Source organism: Crocuta crocuta, unplaced genomic scaffold (assembly GCF_008692635.1).
Source record: "Crocuta crocuta isolate KB4526 unplaced genomic scaffold, BGI_CrCroc_1.0 scaffold266, whole genome shotgun sequence".
NCBI classification, from domain to species: Eukaryota; Metazoa; Chordata; class Mammalia; order Carnivora; family Hyaenidae; genus Crocuta; species Crocuta crocuta.
Genome location: NW_027531005.1, coordinates 842961 through 864556, shown reverse-complemented (window position 1 = coordinate 864556; position 21596 = coordinate 842961). Strand labels below are relative to the sequence as shown.

The 21596-nt window shown below is 37.1% G+C and overlaps 1 protein-coding gene across 1 annotated transcript in view; it reads right to left on the bottom strand.

Annotated features, from left to right (window-relative positions):
* Positions 1-21596, bottom strand: part of MTPN (myotrophin) — a 54532-nt gene that overhangs the window by 16037 nt on the left and 16899 nt on the right. The window contains exons 2-3 of the mRNA XM_077770664.1: positions 6820-6933; positions 5884-5967 (exon numbers count right to left, since the gene is read on the bottom strand). Coding sequence (XP_077626790.1) covers positions 5884-5967; positions 6820-6933 — 198 coding nt within the window. The remainder of the gene's footprint in view (positions 1-5883; positions 5968-6819; positions 6934-21596) is intronic.

Here is a 21596-nt window from a genome sequence, read left to right as displayed (position 1 = left end):
ATAGTGTCTTTCACTGTGATTTTTTATTCTGGCTTTTTATTCTGGTATAGTCCCAACACTGTATTTTTCTTTTCTTTTCCTTGCTTTAGAAAATGTTGCTAAGGCCAATGTCAAAGGTTAACCATATTAAGCATGGGTTTGTCTCTGGGTTCTATCCTGGTCCACTGAACAGAATGCGTGTATTTCTGTGCCAATACCATACTGTATGTATTCTGTAGTATGTATCTTGAAATTAGAGATTGCGATATCTCCAGCTTTGTCCTTTCTCAAGCCTGCTTTAGCTAGTAAGGGTTTTTTGTGATTCCACACAAATTTCAGTATTTGTTCTAGTCTGTCTATGGAAGCTTTAGAGTAGCAAAGTTATGCCGGCAACCACATGGTTTTCAAAGTCAAACATGACTCTTTAAGAGAAAGTCTGCCAAACTCTGGACCATAGGATATTTTTGTATTAGTTTTTAAGATTTTTAAGGCAAAAACCAAAACCTTTATTCTACTGAGATAATGACAATTCAGAATGATATATATACTTAAACAGTCTGTTTTGCTTTGATAAAAACAGGTTGGAGGCTGTCAGGTCTGGTGTTTTTAGTGACCGCTGTGCTGGCTGTGGCCACTTCTCTACCCTGGATGTGTGGTTCACACGCTTGCTTGGGCTTCTTGCTCCTCTGCTCCTGCTACATTTCTCAGGATGCTTCTTGAGCCTGCAGTTTTACCTGTGCCATCTGTCTTCGTTCCTTTGTCTCTTCTCACTAGTTTTACATAATGTGTTTCATGTGCTCTGGATGTTGTTAAAGTACCAGGACCTTTGATCACCCCCTTCCATCTTATTATTCAGCAATTCTGTAGTTTTAGCTTTTGAAAAATTTATTAAAAATATTTATTTTTGAGAGAGAGAGAGCGTGTGAGCAGGGGAAGGGCAAAGAGAGACAGAGACACAGAATCTAAACCAGGTTCCAGGCTGAGCTGTCAGCACAGGGCCTGACACAGGGCTCGAACCTATGAACCATGAGATCATGACCTGAGCCGGACTAGGATGCTTAATGGACTGAGCCACCCAGGCGCCCCTAGCTTATTTTGTTTTCCTAGCTTATTTCTTTTTAACTTTAGTACCTGTTTTGTACTTTAATACTCATTTAGATTTTTTCACATACTAATTTCTTGATTATGATCCTTCTTGCATCTCAGTTTGTCTCTCGGGGTTTATGAAGTGTATCCAGTCTTCACTTGTTTGTTGCTCAAAGTACTAACAACTTCAGGGCTGCGAGCTGTCTTGGATCAGCTCCTACCTTTTGCGATAACATTCTCTTGCTCATGTCGGGGAACGTTTTCTTCTTTGAAGCTGTCCCCTTGGCTTTCTGTGTCTGAAGGATTCGTTGTGATGTCTTCTCTAATGAACCCCATACCACAGCATGTGCTCAGGCTTCGATTTTGAAGTAGAAGTCCCACGTGTTAAAAGCTCTCCTTTTTTTTTTTTTTTTTTAAATTTCTAGCTCAAAAGTTAAAAAAAAATCAGGCCAACTAACTTTTACGTATAGAAATATACAGGTTACACTTCTCATAGCTAATCCTTGTAAAAGTTTTTTCTTTTACTATATGGACAATCAAGGATTCAATGTTTCAAATTTCCACTTGTTTCGTAAACTTCGTCTTCCATTGCACCAAATGAGAAACAAAAACTTGTCCTAACTATGTGATATGCTATCATTTATTGATTTGACTTCATTCTAGTAATCCTCCTTTTGTTTTAGTGATTTTTCTTTTTTTTCCCCCCCCATTAGTTGTGACCATACTGAGTTTTTAACTTTGTTTTCTTCCTATACTAATGATATACCAGTTAGATGATAAATTAAAAAATGCCAATTTGGTAAATTTCTCAAACTAAGTACTTTTAAAAACAAATTCATAACAATCCATAAGTACTGTTATCAAAAGGCAGAACCAAGTTTCATAATACAAACATTGATCATAACCAAAAAAAAAAAGCACTGGAATAGCCTTATTTTAGCAGCTAAGGATTTCTGAAAGAGCACAATCAATTTCTTAAAAAAAAAAAAGAAAATATCTGGCTAACAAAACTATAGGGTATCCACTAAAGAAGCTTAGGCAATAATAAAAAAGTAATTTTGAAAAGGCAGAACTAAATTTTCCTATGCTGCTTTCATAAAGGTAAAAAATCCCTTTCATCTAAAATAACAACTCTGCATGGGTACAACTGATCTTCCACCAACAAAGCCGCCTCTGAATGTCACTTAGCTCCCAAAATCAAGCCTCAAATGCAAAATAACAGTAATACAGTTACAAGTAAAGAAAAAACAAGCTAGTTAAAAGTCAAACAACTCAACTTACAACCAATAATTTAGCGTAAGAGTACATGATTGCAGAGACCCTTCTAAGAAACTATATTAGGGCCTCATGTACACACACAGAAAAGCCAGAAGGTTCTTTAACAATGGAATCTTACAGTCCTGTCTCAATGACCTGGAGTTTCAGGCTATGGGAATAAGGAATACAGAACAATGGTTTCGGGACTTCTCTGGCATGACAATAATTACTTTTTGTTTGTCCTGTAAGGAAAGAGAAACTTCCCAGAAAGAAATACAGAGCCTGAGATATGGCTAAGAAGAGGAGCGTGCCTAGGAGCATCTCATTTAATAAACATGAGATAGAGCCTAAGTTGAAAAGGATCCCATGGAGATTTTTATTTTCAGAGAACAAAACCTTAGCTGGATAGAAAAATATCAGGGAAAGAGAGTGAAAGGGGGAGGACAAAAATGTGTTTTATCTTTTATTCTGACTTGTGAGTTTAGTTTTGGGGTATAAGTGACATATAACATTTGTATTTAAGGTACATAACAATGACGTGATACATGCATAGATTACAGAGTGATTATATCACAGTAAGTCTAGTTAACATCTACCCTACTTCACGAGTGAGTTTCGTGTGATGAGAACTTTTAAGATTTACTCTTAGCAACTTTCAATATGTTTTCAAATACACAAGGTAGTAATATTACTGTTTCTTTTACTATACACTTAGCAGGTGTGTTGAGGCCAAGGGCATTAAATTAAGTCCATGCTGAGGAACAGAGCTGTGAGGCAGAGAAATCAGATCCTGGTAATGTGGCTTAAGCCCGGGTCAGGCTATATGCCTCAACGGGAGAGTTAAGTGAGTCATCAAGATCTCTTTACTGTTGAAGCCTATCTGAGCTGGAGTTAGTTACCTCCCATATGAAGAGTTCTAACTAATAAAATATTGGAATTACATACATCTTTAACAAACTGTAAATCAATACTTGCAGCCTGTGACAACCAGTTTTGACTCTACAGTAAGCAGAAATATTCTCCTACTGAAGAATCCTACTGGATGAAATTTTCCAGTAGTTTTCGAAAGTACTGAAAAAAATCTTGTCATGGGTGTGGGGGAGGGATGGACTGTGAGAAGCAGGGCACAGTGACTGGAAATCTTGGGGACCACATCCTACAATGGATTCTAGGTCCATTACAGTAACCAAGAGTATTTCCATTTGTTTTGGCTTTGGGAGAACCACATTATTCCTATTAATACAAAGTGTAGTATCTAAAAATTACTATTAATATATATCTCCTCCCCCAAAACAAAAACCCAACCCCAAACCAGTAACAACCACACACTTAAAGAAAACTCAGTAATTGTGTTTAACATGCTGCTATGGGTAAATTAAAAAAATTATCAACAAAGTGTTAAGAGACAAACATGCTAACCTTCTTTTCTGATTTTTTCTAGAGCTTACTGAAGCTATCTCTATGAAGCAGAAAATCCTCTTCAGTCTTAGTTAAAATTAAAGCTACTATTTATTGAGCATTTATGCGTTACGCACTGTGGCAAAATGCTTTATATAGAAATTTACTCGTTTAATTTTTCTTTCTTCCTTCAATAGGACTTATTTTAAAATCCCAAATGAAATGCTGTAAAGAGCATTTTCCAGACTATGCCATGAAATGATAAGCTTAGGGTTAACATTGGTGCCTTATTTTACAAAGATTTCTGGTCTTCCAACATGTAGGTTCCATCTAATATGGCTAGAAATTCTGCAACTGACTGGTTTGTGGGAGCTGGATTTTGGACTCCATCTAAGAGAAACACCAGAAAATTCCAAATTTACCAGGATCTCAAGCACATCACAACACCAGATGACTTGGAGGGCTCTTATTTACAGCAAACTGCCTCTAATAATTATCTTACTCAGCATGTACTACAGAAAATGGAGCTTACACATTTCATACGAGGGCTACTTAAAGTGTGGTCTGCAAACTGTTAGAGGAGTCCAGAACATTTTCTACATCAGTAAGTATAGTGCTTAGTTCAGCTAACTTGTTTTTTCATAGCAAGACGCTCTTGATGAAGGAGGTTGATTCATTCTGGCCCAACCTTCTTATCCATTATGAACTGCTAACATTTTGTGAACCGCAGCTGGAGGCATCACAATTCAGGGTTTCAAGTTATAGTACAAAGCTGTAGTAACTAAAACAGTATGGTACTGGCACAAAAACAGATGCACAGATCAATGGAACAGAACAGAAAACCCAGAAATAAACTTGCAACTATATGGTCAATTAATTTTTGACAAAGCTGGAGAGGATATCCAATGGGAAAAAGTCTCTTCACAAATTGTGTTGGGAAAACTAGACAGCAACATGCAAAAGAATGAAACTGACCACTTTCTTATACCATACACAAAAATAAATTCAAAAGGGATGAAAGACCTAAATTTGAGACCTGAAACCATAAAAATCCTACAGAGAACACGGTAAGTAAATTCTCTGATATCGGCTATAGCAACTTCTTTCCGTGTATATCTCCTTAGGCAAAAGTAAAATAAATTACTGGGACTTCATCAAAATAAAAAGCTTTTCACAGTGAAGGAAACCATCAACCAAACTAAAAGGCAACCTACAGAATGGGAGAAGATATTTGCAAATGACTTATCTGAAAAAGGGTTAGTATTCAAAATATATAAAGAACTTCCAAAACCTAAAAACCAAAAAACAAATAATCTGATTAAAAATGGGCAGAAGACATGAACATTCTTCCAAAGATGACATTCAGATGGCCAAAAGACATATGAAAAGATCTTCAACATCACTGACTATCAGGGAAATGTAAATCAAAACTCCAATGAGATATCACCTCATACCTGTCAGAATGGCTAAAATCAACAACACAAGAAACAAACAGGTATTGGTGAAGATGTGGAGAAAGGGGAACCCTTTTGTACTGTTGGTGGGAATGCAAACTGGTGCGGCCACTTTGGAAAACAGTATGGAAGTTCCTAAAAAAAGTTAAAAATGGAATGAGCCTATGATCCAGCAATTGCACTACTAGGTTTTTACCCAGAGAGTCAAATACACTAATTCAAAGGGATACGTGCACCCCAATGTCTATAGTAGCATTATCTACAATAGCCAAATTCTGGAAACAGCTCAAGTGACTGACAAATAGATAAGAAAGATGTGGTAAGTACAATGGAATATTACTCAGCCATAAAAAAGAATGAAATCTTGCCATTTGCAACAACATATATGGAGTTAGAGTATTATGCTAAGCAAAATGAGTCAGAGAAAGACAAATACCATATGATTTTACTCATATGTGGAATTTAAGAAACAAATGACCAAGGGGGGGAAAGAAAAATACAAACCAAGAAACAGACTCTTGAACTATAGAGAATAAATTGATGGTTCCCAGAAGGGAGGTGGGCTATCAAGGAGTGCACTGGTTATGAGGAGCACGAGGTGATATATGAAGCGTTGAATCACTATGTTGTACACCTGAAACTAATGTAACACTGTATGTTAACTGGAATTTTAAATAAAAACTTTAAAACAATTAGCAATTGACCTCACCTTTGACAGAAGCAATTTCACACAGGAAACATGACCTTCATAGACGGCAGACAGTAGAGGCGTAATATGATGTTTATCCGGAGCCTATGAAATAAGAGATAAAAAAAAAAAATCACTTTATTTTTCATTTCTTCCTTTCTTCCAGATTTAATTAGAGAACTATCAATGTTTACCTCTTTGCCTTGTTATATAAAATCACTTCAGGGTACAAGTTTCCAGCCACTTAGAGAGCTGCCAAAGTCCAAGCCCACAAGCAGGGTCTCCTGGAGTATCAGCATAGTGCAGTAGAGGGCGCAGGGCTTTGCGCTCAGCTCCAACCATGGCTCTACCACTTACACTGTGCTGACTAGTTACCTAGCCTCTCCGAGTCCCAAGGCCTCACAACATTGTAGGAACACGAATGAGGTCCAGGAAGGGAAGAGAGGGGGTAGAAAATAGCCAATAAAGAGGGAAAAACTGCCACATTGGGGCCAGGTGACACAGTGTCCCCTGAAATGTGTAAAGTTCCCCTCACTTGCTATCATGGCTAAACATTTTTCCAAAACCCTCAAAGCTGTAAAAGGCAAGAGCCAGGAGATGACTGCTCTTGTCTATTTGCCTACGAACCTTTGTCCAAAACTCCAGTTTGGATTTATTCTATGACTGCAGAGTCCTATCCTCCATAGCATGATAGCCGTTTGCTACCTATGGATAGTGACAGTGTTAACTCTCAAGTTGCTGGAGAACTTAAAACTGTGAGTTAGGATGCTTCATTTTTATCAATTTAAGAAAGTCTGTTTGTTCTGCTTATAAAAAAAAATGCCAACTATATATTTCTAAGTTACAGGAAATTTGGTATAATTTCAGACTATATTTCTGTTTTACAAGATGACAGAAAACAATTAACCAAGGCATACAACAGGATTTTTTTCTAGAATGACAACGTTCTTTACATACATTAATATCTGCTCCTTTCAGCAGCAGAAATTCCAGGATTTCAAGCTGCCCACAGTCTGCTGCATAATGAAGAGGCTTCCTTCCACCTTCTAGTGTCCGGTTGACATCTTCTCCCTTAGAAGAGAAGCCAAATGAAAATGATATTTAGATGGATGGTAGATGGAAGATGGGACATGAGATAACCCAGTATTTTTTACTTTCTTAAAAGCTTGAGTTTCATGAAACAATCACATTTCCTGCAAAGTGAAATAAGTAACCAAGAAGTCGAAATTAAATTCTGTGCAACAGCACACATGTAGTATGGTAGTAATTCAGTCATGATCAGTCAAACCAGAAACAACAGACAATGATACGAAATGTAATGAAATATGTTACTGTGCTCTATTTCTAAGGGGTTCAATCAGCATAATGTTAAGATGAGGCCACAAAAAGACTGGTAAGTTCAAATACTGAGATTTCACCCAGATCACCTTTACTTCAAGGAAAGCATCACTACTTTGATGGGAGCAGACATTATCACAAGGTAGGTAGTTCTGCTACTAAGAATCATTTCCTTCATTTAACATTTGCTGACGCCCTGCTATCTGGCAAGCACTGTGCACGGAGAAGACTAAGGCGAAAAAAATCCGATGTAGCTTCTGACTGCATGGAGCTTACTATCCACTGTGGGGAGGCAGACTTTAACTGGATAATTATAGGACTAAACATGTCAAAACAGAAGTGCTACAAAGGAAAGGAACTCAGTGCTATACAAACACTAGAAGAACAGGATTGAATCTTGCTGACAGATGGGGAGTGGGCTGGGTCAGAAAATGAACTTATTATTACTAAGGCCTCAAAAAAAGTGTTCATTCATTGAGAATTAACAGATTCTAATAGTAACAAATAACAACCAGCCTCTTTACTGACCAGCGGATACAGGTTTGACACTAGGCTACACACAATCTCTAATCTTTACACCATCCTAAAAGGAGAAAATCTCCACTTCATAAATGAAAAGTCTGAAGTGAAAAGAGGTTAACCAACTGTTTAATGCAGCTTAGTAATGAGTGAGATCTAAACTTCTCTTTCTATACCACCACATTGCCCCCAATGCAGTATTTGCCCCTTCTTTCTTAAGGAAAGTTCAGATTTGAGAGTAGCAAAATGCCTGAAGAAGTTTATTTTCTCAACTACTATATTATTCAGTTATCTTGGTTTGGTTAACTCATCAAGTCCTATTCTGAATCAAGTAGCTCAGAACCCTATCATTTCATGGCCACTACAAGCCACTTCTTCAAACAGAGGTGCAGGAGAAAGGTGTACAACTTGCTTACTGTCCTGGAAGGCCCGGCTGGAGCTCCAACTCTACTACTTAATTGTAGCACTTAGACTGGTTACTTTCCAAATCTGTTTCCTTATCTGTCAAATGGGAATAAAAACGCTTCAACTTCATAAGGTTTTACTGCATCATTAAGATAATCCATGCAAAATATTTAACCTAGGTCCTGACCCGTGGTCAAATGTTTAATGAGGTTAACTTTTATATCTGTGGATCCCGGATGTTGGTTTATACTGGCACTAAAAGACTATTCCAAAACTGAGTTAAGGCAGGTTCTGCAGAACGGCTGAAATTTAAATAGTCCAGGCCATTTGGCATTCCACCTTAGCATTTATCCACAACTGCACAAATGGAAGCCTTTGGCAAAAGAGATACTGCTTAAACAATTCTCGAAACTAGTTTCCCTTAGATTACAATATATCCCCTCCATTATTAAACAGAGTGTTAACTGGATAGGTCTTTACAGTGAGAAAAGCTAAGTATTACTTGTAGTAAGTAATGAGTAAGAGGGCTTTGTCAAAGATACTTTCCCAAATCAAAATAAGTGACATCTTCCCTCCTCACTCGGTATGAGCCTGGAAAAAGCATATGAAATGGAGTTGTGAGTTTAAACTTTCTCCTTTATGGCTACAGACACTGCCTTTACAGTTCTTATTTTAGCAGACAAAAAACGACATCACCAGAAAGGCTCTGTATGACTGACAGGAAAGAAAGGATCCTCTTCTGCGGAGCCTTAGCAAAAGCTGTACTTATAGAGGAATTTATAGTAATGAGAGACCTGTACTGGAAAAGCAGGAAGGCCTTAAAATGATGAGTTTTGTACTTTCACCTTAAGAAACGACAGAGTATTATGCTAAGTGAAATAAGTCAGAGAAAGACAAATACCAGATGATTTCACTTATATGTGGAATTTAAAAAACAAAATGAATGAACATAGGTAGAAAAGAGAGAGAGGGGCAAACCAAGAAACAGACCCTTCACTTAATCACAGAGAACAAACTGATGGTTACCAGCGGGGAGGTAGGTAGGGGATGGGGGAAAGAGCTGATGGGGATTAAGAAGGGCACATTGTGCTGAGTAACAGGTGCTGTATGGAAGTGGTGAATCACTAAATTCTACACCTGAAACTAATATTATACTGGATGTTAACTGGAATTTAAATAAAAACTTTAACAAGAAAAAAAAAACCTAAGGTGAAAACAAAAGGTATAGGGAAATCTCTATCTTTTGCTCAATTTTGCTGTGAACCTAAAAATGCTCAAAAAAATGAAGTTTATTTTTAAAAAAGCAAATTAAATTCAAAGTAAGCCAGAGGGAAGAAAAAAGAGCAGGAACCAATGAAATGGAAAACAGAAAAAGAAGAGAAATCAAAAGCTAATTCTCTGAGATCAATACAATTGATAAATCTCTAGCCAGAGTGATCAGAAAAATAAACAGTGAAAACAAAGTGCTAATATCAGACTTTACTGATTACCTTCCCACAAAGTAACTCCCAGGCATTAGAGGGCTACACTGGTAAATTCTACCAAACATTTAAGGAAAAAGAGTAATACCAATTCTTCCAAAAAATGAGAAGCATCCATTTTAGAAAAAAGAAGTAATACTGTCTTTGTCTGTAGGTGACATGATTGACTATGTAGAAAATTCTATGAAATCTCTCAAGAGGCTACTAAAACTAGTAAGTAACTTTAGGAGTGCTGCAGGACAAAACAACCAATATACAAAATCAACTGCATTTTTATATATTATTAATGACTAATTGCAAAATTAAAATCAGTATTATTTATAGTAGCATCCAAAGATGAAACACTTGTGATAAACTAACAAAAATGTGAAATACTTACACACCAAAAACTACTAAAATTGTTGAAATTATAGAGGACCTAAAGAAATGAAGAGAGATACCAGGTCTGTGGGTAGAAGACTCAATACCAGAAAGATGTTGATTCTCTCCAAATTGATGTGTAGATTCAATGCAATACCAGTCAAAACCACAGCAGGTTTTTTAAAGAAACTGACAAAGTGACACTAAATTTCATCTGGAAATGCAAAGAATCTAGACTGGCCAAAATCACTTTGAAAAAGAATAAGATGGAGGGCTAGTACTCCCTGATTTCAAGAATTATTAAAAACCGAAGTAATCAAAAAAGTACAGTATTGGCATAAAATTATAAAATATGCAAACTTTCACCACGAATGCACAGTGGAAAAAAAGTGGGTCAGTGGCTGCCTGGGGGGAAGGGAAGAGAAGAACAATAGGAGCAAGGGTCTACGAAGGGGCAGTAAGAGTGATGGATGTGTTCATTACCTTGATTGTGGTGATGATTTCACAGATATATACTTATGTCAAAACTTATCAAATTGTACACTTTAATATCTGTAGTTTGTTGTACGTCAATTATACCTCAACAACAGATTTTCCTGAAATCAAACCTCTGTGGCTCTATTCTTACAAAATGGGATGCTAATAAAGCAGTATTTGAGGTAGGATGGGTCCAGAGGTGACTATCAATCTTCAGTAAAGAGCAAAAGCTATTTGAAGTTAAGTTCCTTCCATATTAGTGCTGAAGTCTGAAAAGCTCTTGCCTTCTATATCCTATACCTCAACTAACTATATGGAACAAGAAGTTTTAAAGTGGGCTGAGAGAGGATCAATGTGACCCCTAACTGGCTTCAGAGATCAAAACAATTGTCTGAATTGCTGGGAAAAACCTCATCAGTATCCCAACTTCTATCACTATTTTGCCTACTCCATTCTTTACAACTGCAAGGAACCTGCTAAACACAAAATACGATCACAGCATTACTTTTTAAAAATTTTTTTACATTTATTTTTGAGAGACAGAGAGCACGAGTGGAGGAAGGGCAGAGAGAAGGCGACATAGAATACGAAGCAGGCTCCAGGCTCTGAGCAAATGTTCAGCACAGAGCCCAATGCAGGGCTCGAACCCACAAACTGTGAAAGCATGACCTAAGCCGAAGTCAGACACAACCGACTGAGCCACCCAGGCGCCCCACAGCACTACCTTTGAAAAAGTCCTCTGATGACTATTCATTGCTCTGAACAACACAGTTCAGAAGGTCTGGACTGATCTATCTGGTGACTACCCTTCCAACTTCAATTCTCACAGCACACACCCTGCCCACACCTCCTCCTTTCCTTTGTTAACTCCTACTAATCCTTTAGAAGCCGGTTTTAATAAACCTTCCCATGGAACGTATCACTAACCTTCTCAACTTGGAGTAATGTGAGCTCACAGGTGTGCCCAAAGCACCTTGCATCTCCCTGTGTCCTAACACTGATCACATTCTACTCAAACTGTTTGTGTCTCTATCCTCTTGAACACAGGTCAGGTACCACATCTCTATTATTTACTTTTGTATCTCCAATGCCTAGTATAGTTTCTAATATACAGTAAACACTGATATGATAAAGCCTTTGGTTGAAGAAATGGTGAGGTTGTTCAAGTAATAGATTTGGAAGCAAGCCATATACGACACCTTCCATTTCAAGCAGACATGGATAATACATTAGTTATCTAGGTAGTAGCAGCAGTAACCTGAGATCAATGGTGTTTGCTGATGTAGGGGATTTGAATGACAACTTCCCAGGTTTTCAACAGTCTTGATAGGTGGTACTTGCAGTGGTGATTGTAAAATAGGGAAGGATGATAGTGCTCTATCTAGTTACTTTCTCCCTACCCTCTGCCCATACATTAGGCATTATTAGTCACATCACCAGAGAGGAAGTTAGCACCTATTCTGTAATCTTGATTCTAACTTAATGAAACATTACCAGCTAAGGAGAAAAGTCTAACACTAATTTTGTCTCCCAGATTCTGGGGTTAGAGAAAGATGTACAATCTCAAGGGGTCCCTTCGCATTACAAGGCAATCTTACCATGTTTTCCTTTTCCTCTTGCTTTTCCACTTTCCACAGAGATTATTTTAAGTTTCTTTCACTTTTTATAGATCTTAGATTTCCCCATCTCCTCTCTCCCTTTCATTCTCAGCAGATAACTTCATCATAACCTCTGCACACAGAAGACTGCCTTCAGACAGGCACTCTCAGGAACTTCTCTCCATTTCACCTTCCTAGAGCTGACAAATCCTCTCCTCCTATTGAAAGCCAATCTCTCACCTATGTTTTGGATATCATCCTTTCTTTTTTCTTAGAAAACTTACTCCTTTGTTTATACCTTTTCTTGTGTATTGTGTATATATATTCCCACAGGAATTTCCTTCCAGAAATCTAGGAGGTGTTACTTTGGAAAAGTACGGGTCACATGACATTTGTGAGTCTTCGTTGAAATAATGTAAAGTTCCTGGCACACAGTGAGCACTCAATAATGCCAAATGCTTTTATTAATAGAGGCCTCAATAGTTGTGACTTGAATAGCTTTCTACCCAATGTCTCCACAATCAACAATTCAACAAACGTGAATCAAGTAAATCAATGTTCCTAAAAAGTAAGACCGATCATGCCACTCCTTCACTCAAAACATTTCGACTATTCCCTTTTGCTGAACAGAAAATCCTTAGCATGACACTCAAGTCATTTTCCATTCAACACCAACTTGCCATTCTGGTTGTTTTACCTCTTATATACACTGCTCCCAACACAGCAGTGCTTTCCCACTTTTGGGAAACTTCATGTTGCTGCTTTTCTTTGGCATGATTACCCCACTTCCATTCATGTCGTGATATGCTGAAATTCCACTTGCTCTCCAAGACCTATTTTTCTCTTGTAAAACTTTTACCTGATACTCTTTTCTCCTTGATACTTCTGATATATAATTCCCTGCTTTTAATCCTCAAAGTTCTTGTTGATGTCTCTTACTACATTTACCTTTCTTCAATTACATATTTATTATGTATATACTTCAATGAAAACTCCATTAAAAAAAAGGACAATGCCTTATTTATATATACTGCCTATAATATCTATGGTCAACTTGTGCCTAACAGTTCATTTTAATGAATTAGTGCAGTCATTTATACCACCTTCATCACATGGAACCTGCTGCTTACCATAACAACTATCACTCTACAAAGAGGTGTTTTAAAATTATTATTAGTCCATCTAAAAGTCAGAGTCTCAGTGTTGGAAAGGACTCTGAAGGTCATCCAACCCAACCATTCACTTTGTATTTGAATCCTTGCCTGTGTATGGCCAACCTACAATCGAACCTAATGAAAGGCAACTCAAGATCTTACTGATCAGCTCATTCCTACTAAAATGCTGGCAAATCCACTGTTTACCAGTTCTAATTCTACCCCTCGGGGACACGTGGGCTATATCACATTATAACTAAAGTGAAATTTTTTTATATAATCCTGACCTTCAGTTACTGATTTTCTAAGTATACATGTAGGGACATTCTATTAATTGCTCTTAAATTTCATCTTTTAATAGTCACCTTATTTTTCCAGACTGCCAAGTTCTTTCTAGATTCTTACTAAAAGGAGTTTGTTAGTTCTGATTCCCACCCTCCATCTTGTACCTCACCTATCTTCATCATGTGCCCCTAAGACATTTATTAGAAAATGAGAAAAGCCTGAGGAATGAGCCCCACCAGTATTCAGGAAACTTCCTGCTGATACCACCACCATTCAAATAGTCTTGAATCTAATTCATTACACTCTTATCCAGCCATCCTTTACCATCATTCATCCAAGCATAACATTAAAACATAGAAATTTCAATGGAATGTTTGAGACTTCCTTAATCTGACAGGAACTACAAAAAAAAATGGAAATTAGCAGAGCAGGATTTATTTCTAATTGATCCCTTCATAAGTGTTACAAACAATCCCATGACAACCCACAAATACACTTAAAAATAATGTTCATTAAATAAAATTTAAATTTGGAAATTTGGAAAAATAAGAGATCTTTCTTCTGGTAGTGAGTCCTGCCATCTAAAATACAACCATTGTTACTACCTTGCTGTACTCCGGTTTACTTTTTTCCTGTGAAAGTAGTTACTTAGTATAATCGCACTACTTGTTATTTATCATATATCTTGCTATGTTTCTTAAAAGCTACATAAGATTCTGTCAAGCAGATGTGACCCAGTTTACCTAAATATTCTCCTAATTCTGGACATGTAGATTAACACCAAATACCCTATACCATTAAAGATCTTATTTTATAGAACATAACAATATCTTATTCCATCAATTTGAAAGCACACATTTCCCTGTATTTTAACATCTCTGAAACTGGGTCACAAAATGGGGGAGGGGGGAAGAGGAAGCCTTACCACTATGCCTTGGTGAAAAGGGGAAGGGTAACTTACAGGTTGCTTATGTGCTTTAGAAAAACACTAACAGTCATTGCCTATGCCTGACTTTACGACAAAAACTAAAATATGACTGGGTCAAAATACTAGAATGTGTAGTACAGAATTATATTATGCTGAAGTTGGAGAACATAAAATGGTGAAGTTCACTGAAACTAAGACCTGCTCACATTAAATTAAATCAGAATATTCCACATTTTCTTTCTTTGGCATCGCTACCCCATTCTGGTAACTCATTGTTACCACACTGCAATGAAAATAGCAAATTAAAACCAACAGGGACACATTAAACCCTAATGCTAATACTAAATGTCTGGAAGTTCTCACTTCATCTAAGTTGTGTCCACAAACTTAAAAAGGAAAGCAAACTGACCTCCAGTGTAAGTAATAATATATTCTTGGGGACACACTCCTGATGTGCCTGCCTCAACTTCTGTGAAAACAGAGAAAGGCAACTCAAAAGAGCTCAGAAAACCAAGTGTATTGGCCAACTCCCTGAACTGCAATGTTACTGAAGCATGCCCTTGTGATTTACTTCCACGTTACCATACTGTAATGTCACTGCGGCAGAGATACTACCTATTCCATCACCATTCTATCCTTCTTGATCAACAAATTCTGACCTTATTAAGCTGGCAATGTGCCCAGCTACCACACATTTCCCAGCAACTCAGTGCCTAGGAGTAGCCAATAAGTGAGAACACAAGTTGAATGGCGTCTCAAAGACTTACTGGAAGATATATTTCTCCCCTTATTCCTGTTTGAACGAGAGAATGGTGGCTGAAATTCTAGCAGCCATTTTGGACCATGAGGTGATTCTGAAGACAGAAGTGACTGAGGATGGAGGAGCTTAAGTACTTTATGGGAAAAGGAGCTTGAGTATATCATGGCCACGGAGCTACTGCACCAGGTGTGGACTGCCTGCTTCTTGATTTCTTTTACGAGAGAGAAAAAAAATCACTATCTTGTGCAGTCATTTATTCTCTTTGGGAAAAGGTTTATTAAAAGTTTCTTCTCCCCCACGGTCTCTTCTTAGTGGCAGAATCTGCTTCTGTTAGAGGAAAACAAGTGATCCACTATTTCTCTACCCATGAAGGATCAACCACTTTATGTGGAGACAGAGTCACAGAGAGACTTAAGGCACATCCCTGCCTAAAGTTAGAATTTTTCAAGTAGTGTTTTAGAACTAGGCAATGAGAATATAGAAGATATCCCATCAGGCCATCAGAGCCATGAGAAACTAGAATCCTATCAGGTGATATGTGGTGGTCAGGAGCAATCCTCACATCCCATGTGTCTGCACAGCCTCAGTCTGGACAGACTTCCCCTTTAAAGGGTAAGTAACAGAAGAAAAACAATATGGGGGGGGGGGAGTCAGAGGTATGAAAACTACAAGAAAACTATAGCAAAAGAAAAATCATTATCTGTGATCGAGATGGAATCCAAAAGACACGGTTTCTATGAAAAAAGTATCTTAGGAAGAAAACAAACAAACATATGCAAAGTGAACAAAATGAGATCCAGGATGATGGAAACAGGAAGCTGGCTGAGAAAGTGAAATATAGCAGGAGAATTAAAACTGCAGTTGCAAGACTAAAATCTGCACTAAAGTCAGGAGAGCTGGACAGCCCTACCAACTCTAAATTAAGAAAACTGTAAGCTTAAAAAATTCTCCCAGAATACTGAGGTGATAAATGAAAGTGATTAAAATGATACAACAGTAAAGTAAAAATCTATCAATGATATATAGTCAGAACAAAGGGAAGTGAAATAGTTATAACAGCAAACTCTTTTGGGCTCAAAAATAAATAAATAAATAAATCTGAGCCCAGAGATCCACAGATGGTAAAAGCTCACTGTATTATGGACAAAATTCAATAGAACACCCCCGCTCCACTCCCCCTGCCCAGTAATATAGTTTTGCAATTTCTGTTTTACAAGGAGAAAAACAAAAACAAAAAAAGTAAAAAAATACATTAACTCCAAATAAAATTAAATTAGCCTGGTCTCTCTCTACAACACTGGATTCTGGAGGACAAGAGAAAAAACTATAGTAATGACATCCAGAGAAGACCTGGGGACCAGGTATAAGCCTCTGAGGAGAGTTACTGACACCAACACTAATGGGAGATGTATGAAGTGTCCTTTAAACATGTTGAAGGTAGGCAGAAGGGTGAGAATCTCTGATCTGCTGTTGAGAGAATAAATTATGACTCATGCATTCCACACCAAGCAAATCAACACTCATGTGAAGGCAAAGGCAGTCTTGGGTACCAGCAAATCAGAAAATAGACCACTGGTGTTCCCATGAGGGTCAGAGGAGGAAGTAAGCAGCACCTTAAGGCTTCTAGTGCAGTGAGGTTTCTGGCACTTCAGTCTCAGCATCCCAAAGTGGTTTTGTTTATAATGGTTATATCTATGGTTACGTATCAAGTTAGAAATCAAAGTAGAAAACCTTTCATTTATTAATTCATTCAGAAATAACGAAAAGAAGCACATTGCACGTTAACAAAAATGAGATTTTTAAAAATAAAAAATAACTATATTCCTCCTCTCCTCCCCCCAAAAAGTGAAGGGTGACACTGTATTACTTTTTCTTTTTTCTTTTCTTTTTTTCTTTGCAAATCTTTTTAATGTTTGTTCTAACAGAGGGCAGCTGCCCTCTCTTATCTGCTTCCATATTCAGTTTGTTTTGACATATTGTTTTGGCTAAAATATATGAAGAAAATTTGGCCTCTCATGGATATGTGGTTTAACAAATTAAAAATTTAGCAGACTTTTAACAACCTTTTCAGTTAATTATGGCTTTTCTCTGACACTACCCCGAAACTCAACAAGATGTAGTTTGTTAAAAATTATTTACGATGTGGAATCTGACACTTCATCAATGAACTTCATACTCTTAAATCCATTAGTTATTTACAATTTGAATGGATCTTTTAGATATGCATGATTTTGTAATGTCATGCATTGGTCATTTAGAAAATATTGGTTTACTGAGTGATACAAATCTTCCAAACGCTGACACATTTCTTTCTTCAGTATCAAAACGATCACATTCATTGATAACACTTCCAGTCTCATCAATAAAGTCGAAGTATTGGGAAGCTGTCAAGCACAAGACAGCAGAATGTTCCAAAATTTGAATTTTCTTTTAAGGCTTGAATTTTACCACTGGCTATAAAAACTATTAGCTGTTTTCCTTGAACAGACAGGCTAACTTCATTTTCAAGAAAATATGTGCCAAATACCCAAGTCTGAATAATCAGATTTGTAATCTGCAGGATTTTGCTCCATAAAAAAGGCAACTAGCTCAGATTCTTTAAAGATAAAGAATGAATCTTGGATTTTGTTAGCTAACATTAACAAAAAGAAAGGCAAACAAAAATCCAAATAGAAGCAAGTGGCTACTTGAGAGACACGTCGAAAGCCAAAATATGAGAAAGTGTGAAAAATATAAACGAATGGGCAAAAATGTATCAGGCACATATTCTAAAAAATTAATAAAATATTAATATATGACAAAGTTGAATTCAAGACAAAGAAAAGTATATGCGAAGAAGAGGTCCATTTAACATTTTAGAAATGTCTGCTAGTCGTGAATCTACCTGAAGAATACAAGGAAACAACGGACAAAAACAGCACGGGAGTGACATAAGCCCATCTTCGGCAGGCGAGGCGATGACAGGCATGATCAATCATCACTACGACTGAAGTAACATATAGCAAACTTGGTGCTTTATGGAAACTACACGTTTAACTTTCACTGATGAACAAAACCTGATTATAACAGACCAAAGAAAACCTCAATACATTCCGAAGTTTAAAACCATATAGAGCCCAATCTCTAATCCCAATGCAATAACTAAAAATTAATACCAAAAGCTTTCATACAAACACAAATTAGGACAAAGAAAACAAAAGAACAAACCAAAAGAACACACAACCAAACCAATAGTGAATGTCCTAAATTGCCAATGAAACAAAGAAGAGCTTAATATTGGAATTACTACTTTGAAAATAAAGGTTAAAATATTAAATTACCATATTAAAGGTAAGAGTATGACTTGTGGATAGACCCAAAACTGTGGAAAACCACAGCTTTTGTGAAATGGCTAGTTCAATCAATATAAAATTACGTGGCTTTAAAAACTCTGGCACCAAGCGCCTGGTGGCTCTGTCAGTTAAGTAACCAACTCTTGATTTCAGTTCAGGTCATGATCCCAAGGGTGTCTGAGATTAAGCCCTGCACGTCCGGGTCCATGCTGACAGCACAGAGCCTGCATGGGACTCTCTGTCTCTCTCCTTCCCTGTCCCTCCCCCACTCACTCTCTCTCTGCCTCTCTCAAAATAAACTAACTTAAAAAAAGTATTTTATTTCACATAAGACTTTGAAAACATTTATAATTTCAAATTCAAAGGTCTGTTTTTCTAGTTTTATAAAAATCAATGAGTTCATTTAACAGTTTTTAGGAAAAAACCCAGTATTTATATGTACACACACACACACACACACACACACACACACACACACACACACTCCATTATTTCCTTAAGAATCATTATTCAGAGGCGCCTGGGTGGCTTAGTCAGTTCAGCATCTGACTTCAGCTCAGGTCATAATCTCGCAGTTCATGAGTTTGAGCCCTGCGTTGGGCTCTGTGCTGAACATTTGCTCAGAGCCTGGAGCCTGCTTCAGATTCTGTGTCTCTCTCCTTCTCTGCCCCTCCTCCATTCGTGCTCTTTCTCTTTCAAAAATAAACATTAAAAAAAAATTTTTTTTAAGTAATTAATCACAAACCTGTTCAAAATATACTCTTATAAAAAGGAGTATTAGAATGAACAAGAATTAAGAACAACTACTTTAAGGACTAACTGCAGAAATCTCCAAGCTTATTTTAAAAAGTAAGTCTTAATATTTGAGTAAAAGTCTAGGAATCAAAACAGGTGCTCAATTCATCTTTCATTTTAAGCAAAACCGGCAAACTAATACCTGGTTTGAAGATACCGTGTAATAATGTGCCGTTTTTTTCTTGAATAACAAATTATAAAAGAAATAATGAGCAATGTTCTATGTCAAAGGTAAAGAAGTCTTATAATGACTTAAACTATTTTTTAATTATGAAGCTTGAAATGATTATTTACATGATTAACTCAAAGTGGTCTGGTCTATTTGATCTCCTTATCTTTTTGTATTATACCTTAGAAGCAGTTAAAAGCATTTAAGCATACAGAACATCCCTAATGTACTGGGTGACAAGAGTTAAATCTCAAGACAGTAGTCACAGCACCCCGGCCCAATTCAGACCCCTTTTCTGCCAGTTTGCTAATGCCAAGATGAAAGTGAACCAGTTTCTGTCTCTGTTAACACTTTCCATCCTGTTCAAAATTTGGATACTCTTCTTTTCCTGCCATTTTGACTCCAAATCTTGCCAATGACTTTCAGCTCAGGCTGATACTCCTTAATCTGGTCTTGATTTCATCTTCTGGATAGAGAATAGCTGGAAGCTCTTTCTATATAAACTCCTAGCATCACATGCACAGCTCTAGGTCTTTTCTAAGACCTTCAAGCTTTAAAGATTTTTTTCATTCATTAGCCATTTATTTGGTCATTTATTCAACACATCTTTAGAAGTTCCCACTGAGAGCTAGACATTACTCTACATGGTAGAAATGTACAGAAGTGAACAAAAAAGACAAGTTCATGAGATCTAATAATGGCTGTGATTCACATGGCATGAGCTGTGTAGTCACTATGGTTCTAAAACTTTCTCTTTTGACAACAGGTTTACACTAGGTCACACAAATTGAAACTCCATTTCTCTATTCCCTCAGTCTTTCAAAAACAGTCATATTCATGTAATGGAATGAGTGGTTTAAGGAATCCAACAGATCTAGAGACAAATCTTGGCTCTGACATTTACTATCCTGGTTACCCTGGGCACATCACTTAAATTTCTTCAATATTCATTTACCTTACCCATAAAAACAATCTTTCATGGTATCTTTGAACCAAATGAGCCACCCAGGCACCCTTCAGTAAGTGTACTGTAACACAAGGCAAGTATTACATCTTTGGTTTGATTTATCAATATTCTAGGAATATTGTTATTTTCATCACTTATGGGGTCCAGAGAGTAAACTTCTTCTGGTGGGCTGCTAATACTACTTCACTTTAAGGATAGCTTCTAGAAGTTTAAGGCAAAGCAGGGACAAGAGGTTAGGAACAACGGTCATTAAAAAAGTTTCAACGGGCTTTGTGATATGAAGGGCTCAACATCCACGGTCCAGCCAGAGTAGGTCAGTTTACTCGGTGTTTGTATTTTTCTACATGGAAAGGAAGGAATCTTCCTTTCGCTAAGTTTTCCCAGATTTTTTTTCAAAATTTGCCTTATCTACTCTCCTAAATAGCTTTAATATGAAATAAAAACATTTACAAATATGTATATACTTTTAAAAGTTTCAGATTTCTTGTCTGTAATAGCAAACCTTTTATATGCTTTTAAGAAGTGTAGCTTGGTGGAGATACTTAGGAGATCCAGCACTTCTTACAGGCCTCTACTACACATTCAGTTCATTTGAATACACATTCAGATTGAGATAGCATTCTTTATAATATTTCCAAATGAAATAGTCATCTGACTCCTGCAGACAACTTTTTTAGGACTTTTTTCAGGGGAAGAGAAACAAGTAGTTTGCTTCCTTTGATCTACGAGATACCTACGTGTTGCTGTACCTGAGTTCTAAGGCATAAGCACGTACTGTTCTGTCACAAGAAACCAGTGTCCTCAAAAACCACTTGACAAAGAGTAGACTAAATTAGCATATGTGTGACCATTTTGTAGCACAGCATGTAAGTTAATACTGGACACCTGACTGAGAGCAGAATGCTGTGAAACTATTAAATTTAACAAATTCTGTACTGTTTGGTCAATGTCCCCAGTAATCCAGTTACAGCTAAGTATTTATTACCTTTCCTCACTTGGAGTTCAGAACTTCCTTAAGACTATGATGTTTAGTATTTTTATGACGACAGAGCCTTTAGGAAATTGAATGAATGCTATGGCCCCTCCTTTCTTACAGTTACCCTCTGTCCTCTCTCCCCTGCTCTTTGAGGTCAAAAGTCCTTGCCTTAGGATAGAACTTTGCCACT